Source organism: Urocitellus parryii, chromosome 7 (assembly GCF_045843805.1).
Source record: "Urocitellus parryii isolate mUroPar1 chromosome 7, mUroPar1.hap1, whole genome shotgun sequence".
Classification (NCBI taxonomy): Eukaryota; Metazoa; Chordata; class Mammalia; order Rodentia; family Sciuridae; genus Urocitellus; species Urocitellus parryii.
In genome coordinates, this window is record NC_135537.1 from 159,677,053 (window position 1) to 159,698,727 (window position 21,675).

Consider the following 21,675-nt stretch of genomic DNA (forward strand, 5'->3'; position numbering starts at 1 on the left):
CTACACCCTAACCCTGCTACTATGAATTTTTATTTTTTTTTGTTCTAATTATTTTTTCTTTTAAAAATGAGGTAAAACTGATATACATAAGTATTAAAATTCCAAGCATACAATTTTCAATTTTTATAAGAATTGTGCAATTTTCACAAAACGGACATACCCATGTAACTCTAGCACATGCAGACTGAGATGGAGAACATTTCCAGCACCCCACAGGCTTGTTTGTGTCCCCTTTATGTTAGCAATCCCACTAGGATAATTTTTACTGTGACCTCTGGTACACACACTAATTTTGTTGGTCCTTCACATGCCCTCCTTACTCCCTCTTCTATAGGGGATTGAATCCAGGGCCTCTCACACTTTACCACCAAGCTGTATTTCCAGCCCTTTTCATTTTTTATTTTTTTAACAAGAACTCACTAAGTTGCCCAGGATGACCTTGAACTTTTCCCATCCTCATGCCTCAGCCTCTAAAGTAGCTGGGATTATGGGAATGTGTCACTGAGGTTGGCTTTCTGGTTGTTCTTGAACTGTGTAAAAATGAAATCATACAAAAAATTATTTTTTTGTGGCTGGCTTCTTTATCCCATATATCTATGAAATGCATTCATGCTGTGTATGGCTGTAGTTTGTTCTGTTTTTAAATTCCTGTATAATACTCTATTGTTTAATTCCAGCTTGATTTCTTTACCTATCCTATTGTTGATGGACATTTGGGTTGTTTCTAGTTTCATGTACCTTCTAATACACACCACCTCTGCTGTTTTGTCTCACTCTTTCTCCTTTTTAAAATATGAAACATTTCACAAATTTGCATGTTATCCTTGCACAGGGACCATCCTAATCTTCTCTGTTTCATTCCAATTTTAGCACATGTGCTGCAGAAGCAGCCTCTAAAACATGCCTTCTGATAGACAATAATTTTCGTTTTTTGTTGGGTTTATGCCCAGAAAGTTTGGGTTTTAGAGTACAAATATGATTTAAATTTAAGAATCTATTTATGCCCGTACTGTATAGCCATGAATAAATTTACACACGGAAGCTTTATCCTCCACATACACGTATGTACATGTATATATGTTTGCTTACTGGATGCTGAAATTGTGGAATCCTCCTATGTATCCCTAAACTATCAAATAAAAATCATTGGACATTTATCAGTCTTTAGGAAAAAATCCTGGTATTCTTTGTCTTTCATAGACAAGTAAAATTCTTTGATGAGAAATTGAAAATCATTGAGGAGACATTTCCCTCCTTTCCTGTTGTATTCAAATGTGGTAAAATCTTGCTAGGATTGCATGTTTGGTGTCCTCAATTATTAGTAATATTCATTGAAAGCAAACTACATTACACTGCAGCCCTACAACTCCCAAGTAACTCCATCTTGCATGGGCCCTTTCCCACCAGGTAGCTAAAGTTCAAGTTCAGGTTGGTGAGAGGTTGTGGCTGAACTCAATCAGAACTCAGGGTAGTAACTGCCAAGACCCTAGTGTAGTCTAGAAAAGTTCCTGTTTTTCTTCAGAAAAACTGGGGGGATGAAGGGGACTCTAGAAAAAGCAGATAAAAGGATTTGATTTGGGAGGGATAGTGAAGGAAAACAGAAAACCTCTAAAGACAGATTTGTAAATGAAACTGAATCTTTTGGAATGAACTGCTCAATAGGCCCCAAGAGAGGGGCCTCAAGCAATACTGCCAGCGGTTGGGGCTCTCCTTCTTCTTCTAAGGAAGTTTAAAGTCTAGAGAAAACAGATGTGGTGCTGGGCTTTTTGGGCACTCAGCTAAAATGGAAGTGTCCTGGCTCTAGGGACAATTTGCTGGCCCTCCTGGATCACAGGGAGAGGACCGCGGGGCAGAGTGGCTGGGCTGGCAATTCCACACAGTCAAGACAGCCTCTCGAATTCTCGGGATCCAGGATCCCTAAACTTGGTTCATGACCAGTTAGTCAAGCTTTGATTTCCCAGAAGCAAAGGGGAAGGAGGGTGAGAAAAAATTCTCTTTTCCAACTGGCACTTCAGGATTTTATAAGATAGCACCCTTCGTGCTGCAATCCCTGAATGTCTCTTTCTCTCTCACACTCTTTCTCCTTCTCCCTCCCTCCCTCTCCCCCCCATCTTTCCTCCCTCCTGTCATATCTTGTGAGTCTGTCTCTCTCCACCCTTAAACGGAAATCCAGACCCCCCTTTCACAGGCAACATGTAGAGGCCCCATTTCCCCTTCAGGCCTGGACGCTGCGTGTCTTGGGTTGAATTCGTGTCTCCCGCCCCCTTGCTCCGCCTCACCCGGGATTGGGGCCACCAGAGCCTTCTGGGCAGGAGTTAGGGTCCCTGGGGAAGGGGTGTCCCAGGCACTTCTCTGGGCATCAGAGGAGCTCATTTCAGAGCATCCAGGACGGGAGGGGCATCTGGAGTGAACTGGAATGGTACCCAGGCCCCAAAGCAAAGGGCTTCCGAAGTACCCTCATTTCCCAGCTTCCTCTTAGGCGCATTCCCGGGTTCTCCTTTGAGGCCGGGAGCGGCCTCCCAGCCCCACCCCCGACTCCCCCCCCCGCCCCCGAGATGGACACTTTATTGGGAGAGCTTTTTATTCTCTCGTTAAACCTGCCAAAGCGCAGGAGACAGAGAGCCAGGGAGAGAGAGGAGTAGACGGAGGTGGGGCTCTGCTCCTCGTCCCCTCTCTCTCCGCAATTTCTGCCATAGCCGGGAGGATTTTATGAGCTTCTCTCCCCCAAGCCGCAGCCAATCAACGCGCGTGCCTGGGTCCCTGCGTCTCCTGCGTCAAGACGGCCGGACAGGGCGAATGCAGGCGCCGTGCGAGCTGGGAGCGATTTAAAACGCTTTGGATTCCCCGGGCCTGGGTGGGGAGAGCGAGCTGGGTACCCTCTACATCCCCCACCCCCAGCGCCCCATGAGCGGACCCTCGGCCCCATGGAGCCTGGCAATTATGCCACCTTGGATGGGGCCAAGGATATCGAAGGCTTGCTGGGAGCAGGAGGGGGTCGGAATCTAGTCGCCCACTCCCCACTGCCCAGCCATCCAGCAGCTCCTACACTGATGCCCGCTGTCAACTATGGCCCTCTGGATCTGCCAGGCTCTGCAGAGCCACCAAAGCAATGCCACCCGTGTCCTGGGGTGCCCCAGGGGGCATCCCCAGCTCCAGTGCCTTATGGCTACTTTGGAGGCGGGTACTACTCCTGCCGGGTGTCCCGGAGCTCGCTGAAACCTTGTGCCCAGGCGGCCACTCTGGCTGCCTACCCCACGGAGACTCCTGCAGCTGGAGAGGAGTACCCTAGTCGCCCCACCGAGTTTGCCTTCTATCCGGGGTATCCGGGACCCTACCAGCCTATGGCCAGTTACCTGGATGTGTCGGTGGTGCAGACCCTCGGTGCCCCTGGGGAGCCTCGCCATGACTCCCTGCTGCCTGTGGACAGTTATCAGCCTTGGGCCCTGGCCAGTGGCTGGAACAGCCAGATGTGTTGCCAGGGTGAACAGAACCCACCGGGTCCCTTTTGGAAGGCGGCATTTGCAGGTAACTTCCACTACCCTGGGTCCCCTTGGCTCTTGAGAGTGGGCTACGCTGGCACTTGCCTGGGAGGAGGAAGGAGAGGAGGGATACTTGGGGCTGATGAGGAGGAGCTTCGTGGCTTATTAGGATTCTAAAGGAGGGTCCTGTTGGAGGGCCTGGATGGAGGCTCCAGAGGGTCAATGTGAGGGACCTGAGCTGGATGTTATCTGAAGCCTGAGGTCAGCCAGCCTCCCTCACTTCCCCCCAGGAAGCCCTGGAACTAGCTCTTCAATATGTCAGAGAGCCTTGGAATCCTTTGCTGGGAGTTGGGGCCAGGGTTTCCTACCCAACACAATCCCAGCCTAATTCTACACAAAGTCTAACAATTCAGTGAGTGTGAGGGTGGTAGAGGAGGAAAGGAGGCATTGAGTATTCTTTAGAGAATATTAACCTCACTTTCTCTTGGGCAAGTTTTCAATTTCCAAAAGAAAATTTACTTTTCCTGCCACCTAAGGTGTGTGCATTGGTGTGTGTGTGTGTGTGTGTGTGTGTGTGTGTGTGTGTGTGCACGCGCGCAGAAACGTGTTTACTCCTGTACAGAATTTGCTTGTAGAATCTATAAGTGACCGAGAGTGAAAATTCTTGTGGGAGTGGATGGATGTGATCGTGGGTAAAAGGCCTGATTGTGTGTGGTGGGTGTGTTTGTAGACTCCTGGGTGGAAGGGCAGTGATGGGTGAGGGTGGCCTGCGGGAGGAGAGGCTGAGAAGTGATCAGAGACCCAGCCATAATCCAGGGAGTGCCCCAGTGTGCTTTGGGGGAGTATGAGCGCACTGCGCCAGTGGGATGATCTGGATGCGCCTGCAAGATGACATAGCCTCGGAGCTTTCAGGGGCCAGGGTCTGCGGTTAGGTTGGCGCTAGGTGGGGGTCTGAGAGTGCTTTTCCTCCCTCCCTTTCCTGACACACAGACTCCAGCGCGCAGCACCCTTCCGAAGGCTGTGCCTTCCGCCGCGGCCGCAAGAAACGCATTCCCTATAGCAAGGGGCAATTGCGCGAGCTGGAGCGCGAGTATGCGGCTAACAAGTTCATCACCAAGGACAAGAGGCGCAAGATCTCAGCAGCCACCAGTCTCTCAGAGCGCCAGATTACCATCTGGTTTCAGAACCGCAGGGTCAAGGAAAAGAAGGTTCTCGCCAAGGTCAAGACCAGCGCTACCCCGTGAGGGATTTTCCTGGCTGAGTGGGGGTAGGGGAAGGTGGGGTGTCCTGAGGAGACCAGAAGACTTGCCAGGGCCTGACTGGGCAAAGGACTCCGTGAGGGGCCCCCAGAGATGACATTCTTTGCAGGCCACCGGCTCCTGGACTATTCCTCAGGTGCAGCCTGGGCATCCTGTATGTGCCAGGAGAGTGAGGTTTAGACTTACAGTTCTCTCTGCCAGGGTTCCTAAAGAATCCATACCAGTCATAATAATTCATTCTAACAGTGGTGATAATCATGATAACCAGTACTAGTTGCCATGATAATTAGTCTCATATTTTCTATCTAGAGCTCTGTAGAGCACTTTAGAAACTGCTTTCATGAGTTGAACTGATTATGAATAAACTTGGAAGGAGATCCCTTTGCAGGGCAGCTTCCTCTCAGATCTACTTCTATTTTCATTCCACCCCTCCCCCATATTCCAGTGACATCAGGAAAGCAGGGGGGAGGAGAAAAGGCAGATTCCTCTGTGAAAGTGGTGCTCATCCAGAATTTTCCTAAGATGACAGCTGGGCAGGATGTCCCTACCTACCCTCTAGGTCGTGCCCATTGGGAAGCTCCATTTCTAACTCTTCAGTTTTTCAGTTGCATGAAAATGAAGCCACAGGCTGCTCTAGTCTGTCCTTCTTCCAGAGAAACAGAGTTTGAAGAAGTGCCTGGGTAATTCAAAGCTTCTCACTTCCTCCCCCAAATTCACCAAGTCTGCCCTCAAAGTCCCTGGTGGTTCTGACCCAAGTAGGCCATGGTTTATTGGGCATTTAGGAGCCACATGAAGTAGATATTTGAGGCATTGTAGAGCGCGCTTATCAGACACAGTAGTTATGGAAGAGAGAGTAGTAATCTATGCTACCCTTAGGCCAGTCCCAAGCATGCTGGGATAGCTCAGCAGGAGCAGAAACCACCCATTTTCTCCTTTGTCTTTCTGAGACACCCAGAGGAACTTTGGAGCCTCAGGCTGGGAAGATGTGCAGGTCTTTGTGGGTGAAAGAATTACTGACTGTAGAGGTGTAAAGACCAGGACTCAGGGTGGAGGAACTCCAGGTGGCCAGTATCCCACTGGCCTCAGACTTCCTTTCCTTTTCACTAGCTCAGTCCACATACTTTGAATCCTGGGTGGGTGGAAGGCAGAGTGGCACCAATGTTTGCACTATGTATCTCAACCTTGTTTTCCAGGTTGGGATACATAGTGCAAAATTCTGGAAACTTGGAGTAGACTTTTTTCTTTTTTTGCAGAGCCGGCACCTTGAGAGAGACATTGGTTTCCACCTCTGTAATGGTTCCCTGATGTCTTGTACATGAGCCCAGTGGCTGACGGGATCACCAACCTGGACCTTCCTGAGTTCTGGTTTGGTGGGGGTCCCTGGATACAGTGCACAGACCCTATAGTAGGGAGAGCCCTCTGGACCTAAATTTCCAATGGTGGGTGGGTGGATGGTGAGCAGTGGCTGGCAGAAGCCACCATTTCAGGGGGCTTTCTCTTTCCAAGCGGGCTCACAGTTCCTGAGGAAACTCCAGGGTGGCTGCCCCAGCCAAGGGATTCAAAAGTGTCTGGCCGTGGTTGGGTAGGATCCCAGCCCTGGCTTGTCTCCTGGGAAAAGAATGAGAAGGGAAGCAGCACTGATTCTTCTACATTAATTTACCAGAAAAGCCAGGAATGAGGGAAAAGACACAAGGCTGGAGGTCAGCCTCCCTCCCTGGGTCTCAGATTTTGTGTGCAGGGGGTATGGATAGGAGGAGAATGAGACCTCCCCTTCCTGACTGAAAAATTCCTTCCAAGCTCTGTGGTCTAGTCTAAGCTCCTTGGTTACACACCCTGGTCAGAGGAGATCACTTTCTGCCTTCCACATTCTCCTTCAAGTGAAGCAACGTGTGGGCAGCTTTTCATGTTACAGGTTCTTATTTCTGTCATTATAAAACCCAAACCTGACCAAAGAGACCAAATGCTAGCAAATCTCTCCCTTGCTAACTTCAGAAGTGGCAAGACTTCAGCGCCGATGGGCACGAGGAAAGGGTGTAAGATCAATGAGGGGAGCATCATGGCGAATGCTCCTCACATGGGGAGGGGTAAAGGCCACAAGATGGACTGCTTCCTCAGTTGATGGAGATGACCCAGGTAGAGGCCTGTGGGCGATGAGGGGCTTCTAGACTTCCAGGACCCTAACTCCTCCATTCTTCTGCCAGGGACTTGAATTTTCGGGGCCCTATTTTTTTTTCTCACAGTAATTTCAGAGCAAACAAAAGATTTGAGGGTTTAAGAGATTTATTCTGCTAACCAGTGTGTTTAGACTATAAAGAAGACAAGGGCGCCCCCTTCCGGCAGATGTTCGAAATTTCAAGGGAACCCGCCGGCCGCCCAGCTTCAGGCTTACAGTCGCTCGGTAGCTTCCAGCCTGCAGGGTTGGAGGGTCCTGCGTTGCGTGTAAAGAGCTCCAGGACCAGGAGTTGCCTGCAATTTAGTCAATCCATCCGCAGATCTGTCGGTTCATGTATAAAGTCAGTCTCTGAGAGGCCCAGGAGGAGAACAAGGAGAGCCAGCACGGAGCAATGCGAATAAAAGAACAGGGTGGTCAGAACTCAGAATAAGGCGGCGGCGCCATCTGCCTTTGGTCCACGTCTTCCTTCCACGGGAATAATATATTCACCTTCCTTCCATAGTAATTCACGTGAGCCCCCCCTTTTTTTTCTGACTGATTTGTATAGAACCTGTGCAAAAAAATATCAATTTCGTTTTTTATTAAACCTTTTTATGGAATCATTTTCCAAACACCCACTTTATTCCCAAAGTGAATTATATCCACCCACCACCGACTGGTGAAACTCTTATTGTGTCCAAATCCCATCAGGGCTCAGTGGCAGAGCGCTTGCTTGCCTAGCATGAAGGAGGCCTTGAATTTAACACCCCCCGCCATACACACACAACGCCAAAGCTACATAAATCACCACAAAACCTACTCATTCACAAAATCTACTCAATCACTCGCCTGCAGCTATTTCCTTTAAATAAGTACGATTTAAGCTACAATCGTGGTTTTATTTAAATTACTTAGACAAACGCGTGAGCACAGCATTCAAAAATAGGTAACTTCAGACGTTCTCACGGACAAGTAGACGCAGAGGCACACACCTGAACTCTGGAAAATACGCCTTTTCACCAACAAGGCATAATTCCTTTTGAGCGCCCCTCCACACTCTTCCCCTCCTTCTGAGTCAAAGGTGCTCCTCCAGGGGAGACTTTCAGCAAGGAACGAAACACCGCATCTACCTGGGCTCCAAGACCAAAATCATTTCTAATTCCAAACCAGGTAGATTTTATTAGGCCTCACAGAGGACGATAAATAGCGGTGGTGGTGAAATGTGTGGTCGCGACCTCCGGGAGCTCTTTTTGAATCTAGATTTCGGTCACGGCCAAGCGGAGAACGATTGCGAGGCTCCGTGGTTGGGGCCTTTCTCTTTCTCCGCTGCAGAGAAACGCTTCCCGCCGTCCACCGCTCAGCCGGGCCACAGCAGCCTGGAATCTGCCCTGAATCCCCTCCACCGGTACCACTACTGGGTGTTGTTCCGGGCTGGAAATCTGCCCTAGCAGCAAGAAATTTAAAAAAAAAAAAAAAAAAAAAAAAAAAAAAAGGCAAACCATTGAGTCCCTTAGTTCTGGGCAGCGACGCCGGCTCCCCTCCCCCAATCCAGAGCAACCCTTTCATTAAAATTTTATTCAAGATCCTAAGTGCTGCACTTTAATTAGGGTTCCTTCAGGGAAAGCTCTGTGCCCCACCTCCGTCCTGTCGAACAGAAACCCCAGAGCTACAATCGCGAATTAAATAAATGAACTCGTTCCCGTAAACGTGCCATAAAGCATGGAGCTGCTGTGGAAGGGGTGAAAGGAGGAGGTTTCGTTGTTTTTGAAAGAAATTTATATGATATTTTCACCCACCTGAACAGTTGCTCTCTGTTTTCACGAGGGGAGAAATTACTGGATCGGCCCTCGGCCTCCTGCCCAAGGGCAGGACACCGGGTACCTCTCCCCAGACGCTGGTCTGGGCCTGGAGAGATTTAAAACATCCAAAGGAGAATCGATGCCAACTTTTCTTTCTATCTCCGATTCCAGTGTGTGTAGAAGTGTATGTAAGTGTGTGTGTGTGTGGGGGGGCGTTGGAGGGGTAGAAGGAGACCTGAAAGAATGCCACGGTTACCCCCTCCCCATCTATAAACTGCCTCCGAAATAGGAGGGGGACAGAGGGGTAGCAAAAGAATTCAGTCACCCCGAGCATGATGAGAAGAGAAAAAAGCAGCAACTGCTGGAACCCAGTCTGGGGGGGAGGGGGAGGGCCTTTGCCATTGAACTTGAGGATCTAGGCTGGTGGTCTCCTCCCCGCCCCCACACTCCTCAACGCTTTACGGCAAGAAAGAGGAAGGTGAGGAGAAGAGGGGACTTCTCTGGTTTCGCGAAGGAGCGAGGAAGCCAAACGGCGGGGGACAGGGAAGGGCGAGAGCTACCGGGAGACCCGCTGGGAGATGCCGCGTTAGGAGAGGAGGCGAGGAGCCTGGGGCGGCTAGAGGCAACATTCCAGTCTTCGCCCCTGACTTGCAGCTATAAGTGGGGAACCACCGGCTGTGGGCAGTCTCGTTGAGCCCCGCCCCAGACTCTGTAGGGAGCCAGCAGTTAGGGCTGCTCTCTGGTAATTCCTCTCCTAAGCTTAGGTGCACCCCTAAGGTGGAGCCTTAGACCACTGGGAGGCTGACATCTTCAAGCCGATGCCTGCTGAGCTCTGGCCTAGAAGCAAGCTGGATTCTGGTCTAGGCCTTGGCAGAATGAGGAGAAATGTTACGCGCCCGTTTTTTCAAACCAAGGACCGATCTGGTTTTTATTATCTCCAAGGGTTTCTCTCTAATAGATAAACTAGCTAATGCCTGGGCCAAGGGCATTACTGATCTTCCAGTCTGGAATTTGCTTCAGGAGGCTGGAAGGGGGTCTTCTAAGAATCTGGGGGATTTTGTAAGTCTTTGTAAGTAAGAGAAGGACCTGGAGCAGACTTTCACAGAGACATAGGGCAGGGACACCTCCTGCTGGTTTCTAGAAAGACCAGCAATCACTTGGGACAAAAAGGGACAAAGAAAATGCTTCCTTGAAGCACCCAGATGTGCACAGCCTTGGCTTGGGAGAGGCTTGCTGGTGGGAGCGAGCACAACCAAGTTTGATGAAATGGAGTCCTGGAACAGAAAAAAGATAATATTATTAGTATTATTTTAATTTAAAACTATAGTATTTTATAAAATAACTTTCAAAAATTGGGCAAAATTTAACTTTGATAACAATTTATTAAATCCCCCTTAAGGGAAAAGCTGTAGTCCTTTAAAAAACAAAAGTGTACTTTAACCTCTGGGCCCCTGCTTCCCCCCCCCCCCCAACCTGTGCCCTCTCAGAAGTTCCTTGGCTTGGTGAGTGCTGGAATCTGAGGAGCAACTGGAAGGGACTCATCCCAGGTTCTTGCAGGTGCAGGGGAACTGAGACTAGCACAGAGACATGGGCCACATGCCCACATCCTCAGCCACTGCCACTACTAACTTGGTCTTAGAATGGACACATGAATCTACAAACACAACCAAGACTCACCTAACTCCCCACCCTCCATCGCACTCCTCCCCTGACACTGCCCCACTCAGAAGACCAGGCCTCTTCCACCCAAGCTTGTATTGCTTTATCAGAGTATCTGATCCTTGCCTTCTAGAACTGAGTGAAGACTTTACAAAATAAATAAATTGAGAATAAGAAAGCCGGTTACCTGAAGCCGGTTACCTGAAGGGTGTCACAAAACCTGGGCCCCAAAGCATTTAAAAATCCTTTTAATCTCTAAGCTCCAGGTCTCCACCAACTGACAGAATGGGATGACCAGCCTCTCTCCCACTTCAGCAAACCTCTCCACCCTAGGTCCCTTCAGACACTGACAAACACCTGTTCCCATCTGGGGCTGCCCAGCTGAGGCCATACTAGTTTACTCAAACCCCTAGACCCAGCTCCAGCTTGTGAGGAGACATCTTTATCTAAGTGTAAACACAGGCGATTAAACACATGCAGAAATTTAGTTCAACCAGCTACTCATTTACTGAATGTACTGAATGCCTGCTGTACACAAAATCTTCCATTGAGGGTGGAAGGCAGGAGGAAATGCCTTGGAAATAGAATCTCTCTTCCTAAGGTCTTGCAGATCCTAGGCCTGCAGCCCTGAAGCATGGGGACTATATTCTATGAGCTCTCGCACTGTGAGGTGGGAAGACACCTTTGCAAATGATTACAAATCATTGGCAGAACAAGGAGTAAGAAAGATTTATGCACACACCCATGGCATCTGGAGGCTACCAAGGAGATGCAATCAGTATAGAAGGATTCGGAAAGATGCTCAGAATATCAAACTCAGGGTGGGGGTGGGGAGAAAAAGGGGAAAGGCAGATCACAATGGGAAAACTGTATGGCTCCCGGCTCCGCTCTGGCTCTGGCTCCGGATGAGCTGGTTAGGAAGACGCTAGGAGCATCTCACACGGTCCTGGATGCCAAGGAAAAGTCTGGGTCCTAATCAGACACCATCTCTAACCATTTATACTCAGAACCGACCAACTCCACTGAGGCCGGAGAGCGCGGTCGCTAGGGGCCTCATTCCACAAGCTGCAGGCAAGGGGCAGAGAGAGGCAGCTCTCTAACAGCAGGGTCCGCACCATCCCTTGGATTCCCAGCTCTCTGACCCTAGGTGGACCGAGCCAGTCAACCCCGCGGTAGACCTGCGCCTAGCCTTTGTCCGGCCACGGTTGAAGTTCAGTGCCCCTCCCCCTCCAGGCAAGGTTTTGTCATTGAACTTGAGTCTGGCTATAAACATTCCTCACCTCTCTGTGAGCCAGACGGGGACTCCAAGCGTGTGTGTGTGTGGGGGGGGGGGGGCGGGGGAAGAAGGCAGAGGGGACTATAGAAGGAGCCAGAATGCGAAAGACCGGGCCTCTTCCACTCAAGCCGGTATTGCTTTTTCAAAGCGTTTCTGATCCTTGCCTCCCGGGAAGACTCTCTGGGCTTACATTTAAAAACCCGGTTATTGTGGCTGGGCATGTAGCTTTGTGTGCAAGCTCTTGTCTAGCACGAACAAGGTTCCATCCCAGCACCGCCAGAAAAACAAACAAACAAACAACAACAACAAAACCCCAAACCAAACAAATAAAAACACCCGAAATAACAAAACAAAGAACTCCCTCTATTATTGAGGCTACATAGCCGTGAGACCAAGGTTAGGATCAAAAAACACTGTAACGTTTTCCTTCGCCCGTAATTCATGCTATCTTACCTTAAATTAGGCAGTAAATCTCTTCATTTCTTTTAACAATCAAGATTTTTAAAAATACATAAGTAATAATAATCGGATGAGAGCTAAGGCCGGTGCATTATTAGAGAACGTTCGCAGGCAGCAGCCGCGGTTTGAAAGAGCTCCTCCTGGGGCGCGGTAATATTGAGCGCTGCGAGTTCCAGGCGGCCACCGGAGCGGTTGCCGAGCCCCCCACCCCCGACCCCCCAATGCAGTTCTCGTTCTCTTTCCCAGGATTTGGAAACTTTTAACTTGGTCTCCCTGAATCCGTGGTCGAAGGAAGCCCCAGCCGGGGCAACCGCGGGACCCGGGAAGCTTGCAGATCTTTCCAGCGATCGGCTGAGTGCGGAGGCCTCAGAGAGGCCTGCGGAGACGGTATCAGTTATTTTGTTCAGGGATCTTGCAGCAAAGGAGAGTCAAAGGTCCATGCCGGAGTCTTTTCCTGGCCGAGTATTATTCAGCAGAGGAAGAGCGCGCGCTCTGGGAGGTCGGGGAGAAGCGGGGTCGTCTGTGTCTTCCGCGGCCTGGCTCCGCGCCTTCCCGGAGCCCCCGGAGCCGCAGCGATCCGCTAAGACCCCAAAGCCCGGGGAACCTACGAAAAGCTCCCAGCCTTCTCTTTTGGGGCTAGAGAAAATGCAACGAGGCAGGTCCTTACAGGCAAGTCGTAAGAGATCTGAGGGAGTCATCCCACTAACGCTGACCATGTCCTCCCCCCGCCCCCCCCCCCAAATTTGGCTTTTACCCGCCACAGACTTCTTTGGACCAAAAGAATTTGTTGTTTTGTCCTCCTCCTCCTCAGCCTTGGATTCTCAGGCCTTCCCGGCCCTGGAAAAAAGTCCAGCCAACCCTTCTCCCTTTGTCTGACCTTTGGGGAAGAGAGGCTTGGGCGTCGCCAGGGTCAAATTCACAGACCTGTCCTGTATCTTTTAAGGCAAGGGAGGCCACTAGTCTCATCGGATTAGGAGAGTCCTAAGCAATGGTGACATTGTGGGACAAACAGGAAAGCTATTTTTCAATTTTAATCTGCTTTTCGATTCGCACATTCGCTTCTCCCCGTCCCCAGCTCTGGAGAAGAGAAACAATTCCATGCGAAACGAAGCCTTCATTTGGAAAAAATAAGTGCGAAGGTCTCCTGTAATGAAATGCCCAGAAATGTCCTGTCTTGGGCACTTGAGTGATTTTGCGGTAGTTCAGTACCAGCGTTAATCAAAGTTAAGGATTTATAGCATTACACACAAGGGTTTCTGCGGAATCTGATTGAGAGCAAAAGAGGCCATATCTACACTGTTTCCCACCAAGTTTCAGACTCTACACATTGAAATAAATTTCCCTAGCATTCTTGCCTCTTAAAAAAAATAAAAGCTCAAAATATAAAAAAGAAAAGAAAAATACAGATCGCAACAAAATGAGCTTAAACACACAGATACTGTGGAAACCTTTTAAAACAATCTTGTTTGAAAAAAAATTTCTATTCGTTTTTCAATGCCTATGTTTTACAATTAGCAACCACTGTCTACTGTTTTCCCCTTTCTGGGTCTTAATTCGTAGTTATATACATTCTAACTTGTTTCAAAATGTTATACAATTATTAGGTAATAAGCAATTCCTCAAGTTATTGTAGTTTTCTAAACGCCTTTAAAAAATTGCATATTATACAATGAAAGGAGTTGTCAGTTATTTAGAAAAGCATTTTCCTAACGTCGGTTATTTAGGCTGCCCCAACACTTAAAAATAAAACATTTTTTTCCAGATTGGAAATGTAGCACATTTTTATTTTTAAGATTTTAAAAAAATATTAAAAACTATAAAGAAGAAAATAAACCCATCCCATATCTTACCACCAAAATTTACCAAAATTTATCTTTTGTTATATTTTCATCAGTTCTTTTTCCTTGAACATGTGTGTAATTTCAAAAGCAAGATTCTGTATGAACATTTTTTGCATCTTGCTTTTTTTTTCAACATCAAATTATGAACATTTCCCAATGTCATTAAATATTCTTAAAAAGCATGACTAATGATTATATACTATTCAATCCACCAGATGCACCATCAAAAGCATTTTTTTTAAATTATTGGTCATTTAGACGGTTTCCATGTTTACTTTTTAAAATAATTCATACGAGAGAAATTGTTATGCTCCCTAAGTGTGTTTGGTAGAAAGATGACAGCTGAATACCCCTGGCATAGAACACTGAAAAGTTATTAAGTTAAAATTTTCCCTATTCAATATTTGTTGGGAGAGAACAAAAGGGAGGCTTTTAGAGTGCTTAAAATATTCCATGTTTTGGTTAAGGAGGTGGTTACCTATATGCGTATGGTAAAAATTAATTTACCTGAACATTTAAAATGTGTGTGCTTTAGTTTTTAGTTTTGAACACTGCTCCCTCTCCCTCGAAAGCCTGTATTTGTTTACACAGAAAGAGGGCCATGCAGGAAATAGGTGGAGGAAGTGAAGAAGTGGGTGGAGACCAACCCAAACTGGATCAGTTCACCCCTTGCTGGGGTATTATCTTTGGTTCATAGAGACCAAAATATTTACCAAAAGCAAACATTTGACAGTTTGTGATGGGGTGAGGGGAGAGAGCAAGCACAAACTGGAGCACTTGTCCCTTCTTTCCCACTTCAGTGCTAACCCTTGTTAGTTACAGGTTTTCCTATTATAGTTGCACTCCTGTGCTTTGAAACCCGAAGTGAGTTGAAGAGGAATAAAAATAGGGTAGAAGAGTTTTAGAAAGAGAATTAAGGGGCTGGGGTTGTAGCACAGAGGAAAAGCACTTACCAAGCATTCGTGAGGCACTGAGTTTGATCCCCAGCACCACATAAAAAAGGCATTGTGTCCACTTACAACTAAAGAATAAATATTTTTTAAAAAGAGAATTAAAATTAACAGACAAGTAGTTGACTAGTGTAATATTGTCAGGCTAAAGAGAACTGTGTGTGTGTGTGTATTTTTTTTTTCTTTTCTTTTCTTTTCTTTTCTTTTCTTTTTTTTTTTTAATTCAGATATGCTGTAGGTCTGGGCTGGGGAATTAGCTCAATGGTAGAGTGCTTGCTTAGGATGCCTGAGGTCCTGTGTTTGATCCCCAGCATTACAACAAACAAACAAAACAAAACACACACACACACACACATTCACACACACACACACACACACACACAAAAAAAACCCTTGTAGATTTATTTTGTAATTTACTTTCCTTTAAAAATATATCAGGCACAAGTTGGAAACTGAAGGATCAATTGTTCTCCAGAATGAAAACAAGGGCTTAGAAGGAGTGGAGCAGAGCCTGGCCCTGACATCTGAGCCTACTTGTGTTGGCACTGGCTTTTGAGGATGCTTGCTGACACATACTTAATCCTGGGATATAGAGAGAGGAAAAAACACTTCTAGTGATTTCACACTCTGATTGTGTTTTGGATAGGAGACTTTACCCATTCATATTTAGGGGTTATTTCTCTTCTTCTCTCCTTTTTCCTCTCTCTTTCGGTACTGGGGATTGAACCCAGAGTGATCTACTACTGAGCCACTTCTCAAACCTTTTTTTTTTTTTTTTTTTTTTTTGTGGTGCTGGGGATTGAACCCAGGGCCTTGAGCATGCAAGGCAAGCATTCTACCAACTGAGCTACATCCCCATTCCTCCCCAGACCTTTTTAAAATTTTTTATTTTGAGGCAGGGTTTTTTCTAAATTGCAGAGACTGACCTGGAACTTTCAACAGATCTGCCTGCTTCAGCCTCCCGAGTAACTGGAATTGCAAGTGTGACCCACCTCTCCTGGATGATTTCTTTCTTTCTCTCTCTCTCTTTCTTTCTTTCCCTTCCTTCCTTCCTTCCTTCCTTTCTGTTTAGAATCAAGACAAGGTTGGATTTTTTAATTTTATTTTTTTGTATTGGGGATTGAACCCCGGGGTGCTCTACCACTGAGTTATATCCCCAGTCGTTTTTGTATTTATTTTTGAGCCAGGGTCTTACTAAGTTACTTAGGGACTTGCTAAGTTGCTAAGGCTGGCTTCAAACTTGCAATCATCCTGCCTCAGCTTCCTAAGTCACTAGGATTTCAGGCATGCACTGCCACACCCAGGAGATTTGTAACATCTTATGAAGAAAGACATCAGAGCCATCTTTCCATGTTGAAAACTAGGTAATAGGTATTTTATAAAAAAGCTTTACCCCCCTTTTCTAAGGTGTAACATATATTTAGCACTATGCATTAATCTTTTCTTTTTATTTTAGTTGTAGATGAACACAATACCTTTATTTTATTTATTTATTTTATGTGGTGCTAAGGATCGAAGCCAGTGCCTCAAACATGCTAGGCAAGTGCTCTACCACTGAGCTACAACCACAGCCCCTTGTGCATTAATCTTAAGAGTGCAACTTGATGAATATTTACCCATGTAACCATAATTCAGAATAAGAAATAGAATATTCCTTCACACTCCCTATACATTTCAGCATAATATTCCAGATTTTCAGATTTTTGAAATCAGATTTTTGGTGATTCTGATTTTCTTTAATATTGATTTGTTTGGCCTGCTTAATAGAATTATATAGCGCAAGCCAGGTGCAATGGCACAAGCCTGTAATCCCAGTGACTCAGGAGGCTGAGGAAGAAGGATCATAAGTTTGAGGCCAGCCTTGTCAACTTAGTAAGACCCTGTCTTAAAATATGAAATAAAGGGAGCTGGGAATGCAGTTCAGTGGTAAAACACACCTGGTTTCAATCACCAGTACTAAGGTGGGGTTGGGGAAACGGGAAGAAAGGAAGAAAGAAAAAAAATATATAGTGTGTACTCTTTGGGGTCTGTTTTTTTCCGTTCAACAAAAAGTCTGTCAGATTCATAAGTTCATCCATGTTGTTGTGTGCATCAATTTTAAATTCTTTTTTTTTTTTTTTTTTTTTTTTTTTTGCGGGGGGTGGGTGAATACCAGGGATTGAACTCAGGGACACTCAACTACTGAGCCACATCCCCAGCCCTATTTCATATTTTATTAGAGACAGGGTCTCACTGAGTTGCTTAGTGTCTCTCCATTGCTGAGGCTGGCTTTGAACTTGTGATCCTCCTGCCTCAGTCTCCAGAGCCAATGGGATTACAGGCATGTGCCACTTAGCCCAACTCAGTTTTTAATTCTTCTAACTGCTTTTAAACAATTAGTTTATCCACTCTACTTGTTAGTGAACATTTGAGTTGTTTCCATTTGGGGCTATTATGAATAAAGCTACTATGGTTATTCTTTTTTTTTTTTTTAAAGAGAGAGTGAGAGAGGAGAGAGAGAGAGAGAGAGAGAGAATTTTTAATATTTATTTTTTTTTAGTTCTCGGCGGACACAACATCTTTGTTGGTATGTGGTGCTGAGGATCGAACCCGGGCTGCACGCATGCCAGGCGAGCGCGCTACCGCTTGAGCCACATCCCCAGCCCTACTATGGTTATTCTTGAACATGTGTTTTGGTGAACAAATTGACTCATTTACTATATAATTTATAGATTATGGAGTAGGTATATGTTTAGCTTTATTAGTAATACGGTGTTTTAAGCATCAAATTATGTGTCAGTCTCCATTCCCCACCACAATGGGTGCAAATGATCAGACTTAAGAAAAATAAAAAACACAATACATCAAAGGATATGATTATATTAGTTTGGATATCTATAATGAGTTTATTTTGAAGACTTGATAACCTTAATGTCCATGGGACCGTGGAGATTTGGGGTTGCTGATGGCAGAGCATCAAGATTCATGGTTCTGGTCCTTCCTGTGGTCTCCCTCCCCTGGGCACTTCACATTTGCCAGTTATGCCTGTGTGGATCTCCCCAAACTCCCCTAAATGCAAGTGCACTGGTATAGGGTTAACTGACTGAGGCAATGGTCAGGGTCAGCAGGGACCACATGCCCAAGGATTAGTGCCTGAGATGGAAGTGATTCTCCCGAGTCCTGATTTGGAAGCTGAGTTATGTCTTGTGAAATTTATTACCTCCTGGTCCTTTAACAAGAATCGATCTATCTTCCCCGGCAGAATTTCCATTACTGGTGACAGGTGCTTGGAGCCAGCTTATTAAAAACCATCATTTCAACCCCCAAAGCAAAGTGCTACAGTGTATTGGAACAGAATACTAATTTCCAGTTTCATATCGCAATCTAGGACATAGAGAGCATTAGGAGGTATTTTAATATTCAGGAGGAAAGAAATGCAGGGCTGTTTCTACAGCTACACCCAGGGCCCAGGGAACATCAGGATCTGCCTTTATTTTTCCAGTCACACTCCCTGCTGGGTCCAACAGGATAACACAGCTCACTGGCTCTTCCCTTAGCCTGGCCCTGTCCTGGCCCAAGACAGAGCTTGCCTCATTGCTTAGTAACTGTGGTAGAATAGAATGAGCTCTGTATTTCTTTCAGGTTGGTGAGACTCTTATGTTTGTATAGTGCTTCTTAATTTTCCAAGTGTTTTCAACATCTCTGCATACACTCGTGTCTTTTATATCATGTGGTATGGCGAGTTACAAGAGGAGGAAAAGAATCTGCCCATTGTATGTAATACCTTGGAGGCAGTTTCTTATTGTCCTTTTGAAGGTGAGAGAAGCCTCCACTCACTGACTTTGGTCTTCAGCTCTTTCCTGTGAAGATTTGAGAGTAGTTCTGAGAAGTCTGGGTTGGAGGAGGGGGAGAAATGGGGGAGACAGTGTATGGAGCTCTTTTAGGGATGAGCCAGATTTGATGCCTCCACAGAGCTTCTCCATCATCTTCAGGTCTCCCAAGGAGAACTTTCTGGCTGAATTATGCAAATTATCAATTAATTTTTTGTGTCACACAAGTCTGGGTGTATCATGTCAAGTAAAAGAGACATATAAGGAAGTAATCTGAATGGCCAGGTCAAGAATTAGACACATGAGTAAACCAGGTATATTTTGCAGTGTGTGCTGTCCAGCTAGTTGGTAGATAGCTCATCTAAAATGCTTGGAGTGGGGACGGGAGGTGTGGCTCAGTAGTAGAGCACTTGCCTAGGCTCTGGGTTTAATCCCAAGCACACAAAAATAAATAAATACATACATAAATAAATAATAAAAATGAAAGTGGGCATATGGGAATTAGAGAAGCTGTTACTTAGATGATGCTAGTGTTGGGAATCTTCCTAAGAGGTGAGGTCAGAGGTTATATACAGCTGTATCATAGCAAAATGTTCATAAATTTCAGATTTTGGTTTATATCTTAATGAACAACATACATTTTATATAGTTACCATGGAATGTCAGACATTTTGCAATATAGTGTGGCTGACTTAATGTACTTTGACAGTTTGTATCAATTACATAAAACTGCCCTAGAATGTTTTTTTTTTTCTTTTCTTTTTCAATGCTAGAGATTGAACCCAGGGCCTTGCACACACCAGGTAATTAGTACTGAACCACACCCTCAGCCCCTAACCAAGAAAATTTTGATCCTCTAGGGATTCGGGGGGTACATGCTATTGTCCTTTCTTACCTTGACACTCTGCCTAAAGATTCAAGGTTATTTCCTTCTGTCTTCTTTCCTTTTTATAAAATATTTGGATAAGCAGCACAAACTCATCCAAATTGTCAATTGTTTAAATTATCTCAGAAAGTATAGTGCCTATGTGCCTAATTGAATTTTTCTTTTTAAACTTGTGTGTGTGTGTGTGTGTGTGTGTGTGTGTGTGTGTGTGTGTATGGTGACACCAGGGATCCAACCCAGGGTCTTTATCTCTAAGCTACACCTCCAGCCCCTAATTGAATATTCCATTTTAATGTTCAGTGCCATGTGGTCTAAGGCTTAGGGGAACCAAAAACATTGTGTCAGGGGTCCTTGTGTGTTAGGGTCTGTAAACAAGTCAAGATGGCGCCTGGCATTTTGCCAGAGGGAGTGGTTTGTGAAGTAATGCCAGTGAGCCATGAAGTGTGGAGATTCCTTATTGGTTGACTGCTGTATCTAGTTTATGTTAATTAAGATAAGCTGTGTGGAATGTATATCTACCCCTCCTGTCCTACAATAAACGGCTCCCACTCCTGCTGTATCAATGTACACAAGTTGTTCGTCACCCCCCGGTTAATTTGCTGCAGCTGGACTGCGGCACTTGTGGGAATGTGTGTACAGGTGACAATTAAAACCAGTGTTGTAGCCAGGCATGGTGGTGCATGCCTATAATCCCAGTGGCTTGGGAGGCTGAGGCAGTAGAATCAGAAGTTCAAGGCCAATCTCAGCAATTTAGAGAGGCTGTAAGCAACTTGGTCAGACCCTGTCTCACACACACACAAAAAAACCAAAAAAGGCTGGAAATGTGACTCAGTGGTAAAGCACCCCTGCATTCAATCTCCCATACCCCAAACGAAAACAAAAACAAAAACAAAACCTCAACCAGTGTTTTTTCCTTCCCAGCTTGGCCCAAGGTAGGGCTCCCTTGACCTTCTCACAGAATGACTTTCTGAGCCTCAGACCTTAGAATTAGCATTTCCTTTCCCAATGCCTCTTCCCTGGCTACAACGGAAATGCTTCCTCATTCATACATTCATACATCAACAAGGGTTTCCCCAGAGAAGAAGATCCTTCAGCCTAGGTGTGAGTAACCAGAGACATTGTTTCATTTCAGAGCTGACTTGAAGGATGGATGCAAGCCCTCTCCCCATAAAAATATTTTATTTGTCCCTGAGAAGGTTTTCTTGGAAGCATCTCAATGTGCCCCACATACTATTTTTACTCTGAATGTTTCCATGGCCCGGGATCATTTTTGGCACAGCTGTTGGGTGAAAGTGTGACTCTGGGCTGAGATGTCTGCCTCCCACTTGGCAGGAGTCTTCCAGAGGCTGGGCTGGGCGCCTTCTCCACTGCTTCAGTTCACTAACAAGGCTGAGGTTTGCCTCTCAGCTCATGCCATATCTCCATTCATACCCTTTAATTTCTATGAGCAGGAAACTATCAGGCTACAGGAGAATCTAGGGAGAAAGGTAAGTGGGAATGAGGCATTGACAGCCAGTCTTAAAGGGAGAACTAAACCCAGTAATGACATATCTTCAGTTCTCATTTCCAACTGAGAGTTTTCTGCCTTGGTCTTTTTTTCTCTTCTTTCCTTCTTTTCCCTCCCTCCCTTCCTTCCTTTCTTCCTCTGATCCTGGGGATTGAACTCAGGGCCTTCTGCATGCAAAGCACATGCTCTACCACTGAGTTACACCCCCAGCCTTTGGCTACTGTTGTGATCCACGCTGTTGACATCATAACTCTTCCCTCCCCATCTGACTCTCCTGTCACCCTTGGCCCTGCCAGGGTTGACTCCTTTGACTGCAGGGAGCTGGAAGTGAGAGAAGGATTACTGAATGTATTGTCATGATCTCCTCCTCTTCCTCCTCCTTCTGTACTGGGAATAGAACCAGGGGTACTTTTCCCCCACTAAGTCACATTCCCAAGCCCCTTTTAATTTTACTTATTTGTTTTGAGACAGGGTCTCACTAAGTTGCTTAAGGTCTTGATAAGTCGTTGAGACTGGCCTTGAATTTGCAATCCTCCCGTCTCAGCCTCCCAAATCACTGGGATTACAGGCATGCAACACAGTGCCCAGCCCTCACGATG

The 21,675-nt window shown here is 46.1% G+C and overlaps 1 protein-coding gene and 1 non-coding gene across 2 annotated transcripts; one reads left to right on the plus strand and one right to left on the minus strand.

Annotated features, from left to right (window-relative positions):
* Window positions 1-787: 787 nt before the first annotated feature.
* On the minus strand, window positions 788-890 carry LOC113181559 (U6 spliceosomal RNA). The gene has a single exon (XR_003300600.2). It is a non-coding gene; the product is annotated as a U6 spliceosomal RNA (small nuclear RNA).
* Window positions 891-2,924: 2,034 nt separating this feature from the next.
* On the plus strand, window positions 2,925-4,723 carry Hoxb13 (homeobox B13). The gene is made up of 2 exons (XM_026387094.2): window positions 2,925-3,525; window positions 4,470-4,723. Exons 1-2 carry the CDS (start codon window positions 2,925-2,927, stop codon window positions 4,721-4,723), a joined length of 855 nt encoding a protein of 284 aa, XP_026242879.1.
* Window positions 4,724-21,675: the final 16,952 nt, after the last annotated feature.

Bases quoted from the DNA above. Each gene is read 5' to 3' on its own strand.
- Hoxb13 (XM_026387094.2), top strand. From the start codon at position 2,925: ATGGAGCCTGGCAATTATGCCACCTTGGATGGGGCCAAGGATATCGAA. The intron at 3,526-4,469 runs GTAACTTCCACT...CCTGACACACAG, and splicing joins TTGGAAGGCGGCATTTGCAG to ACTCCAGCGCGCAGCACCCT.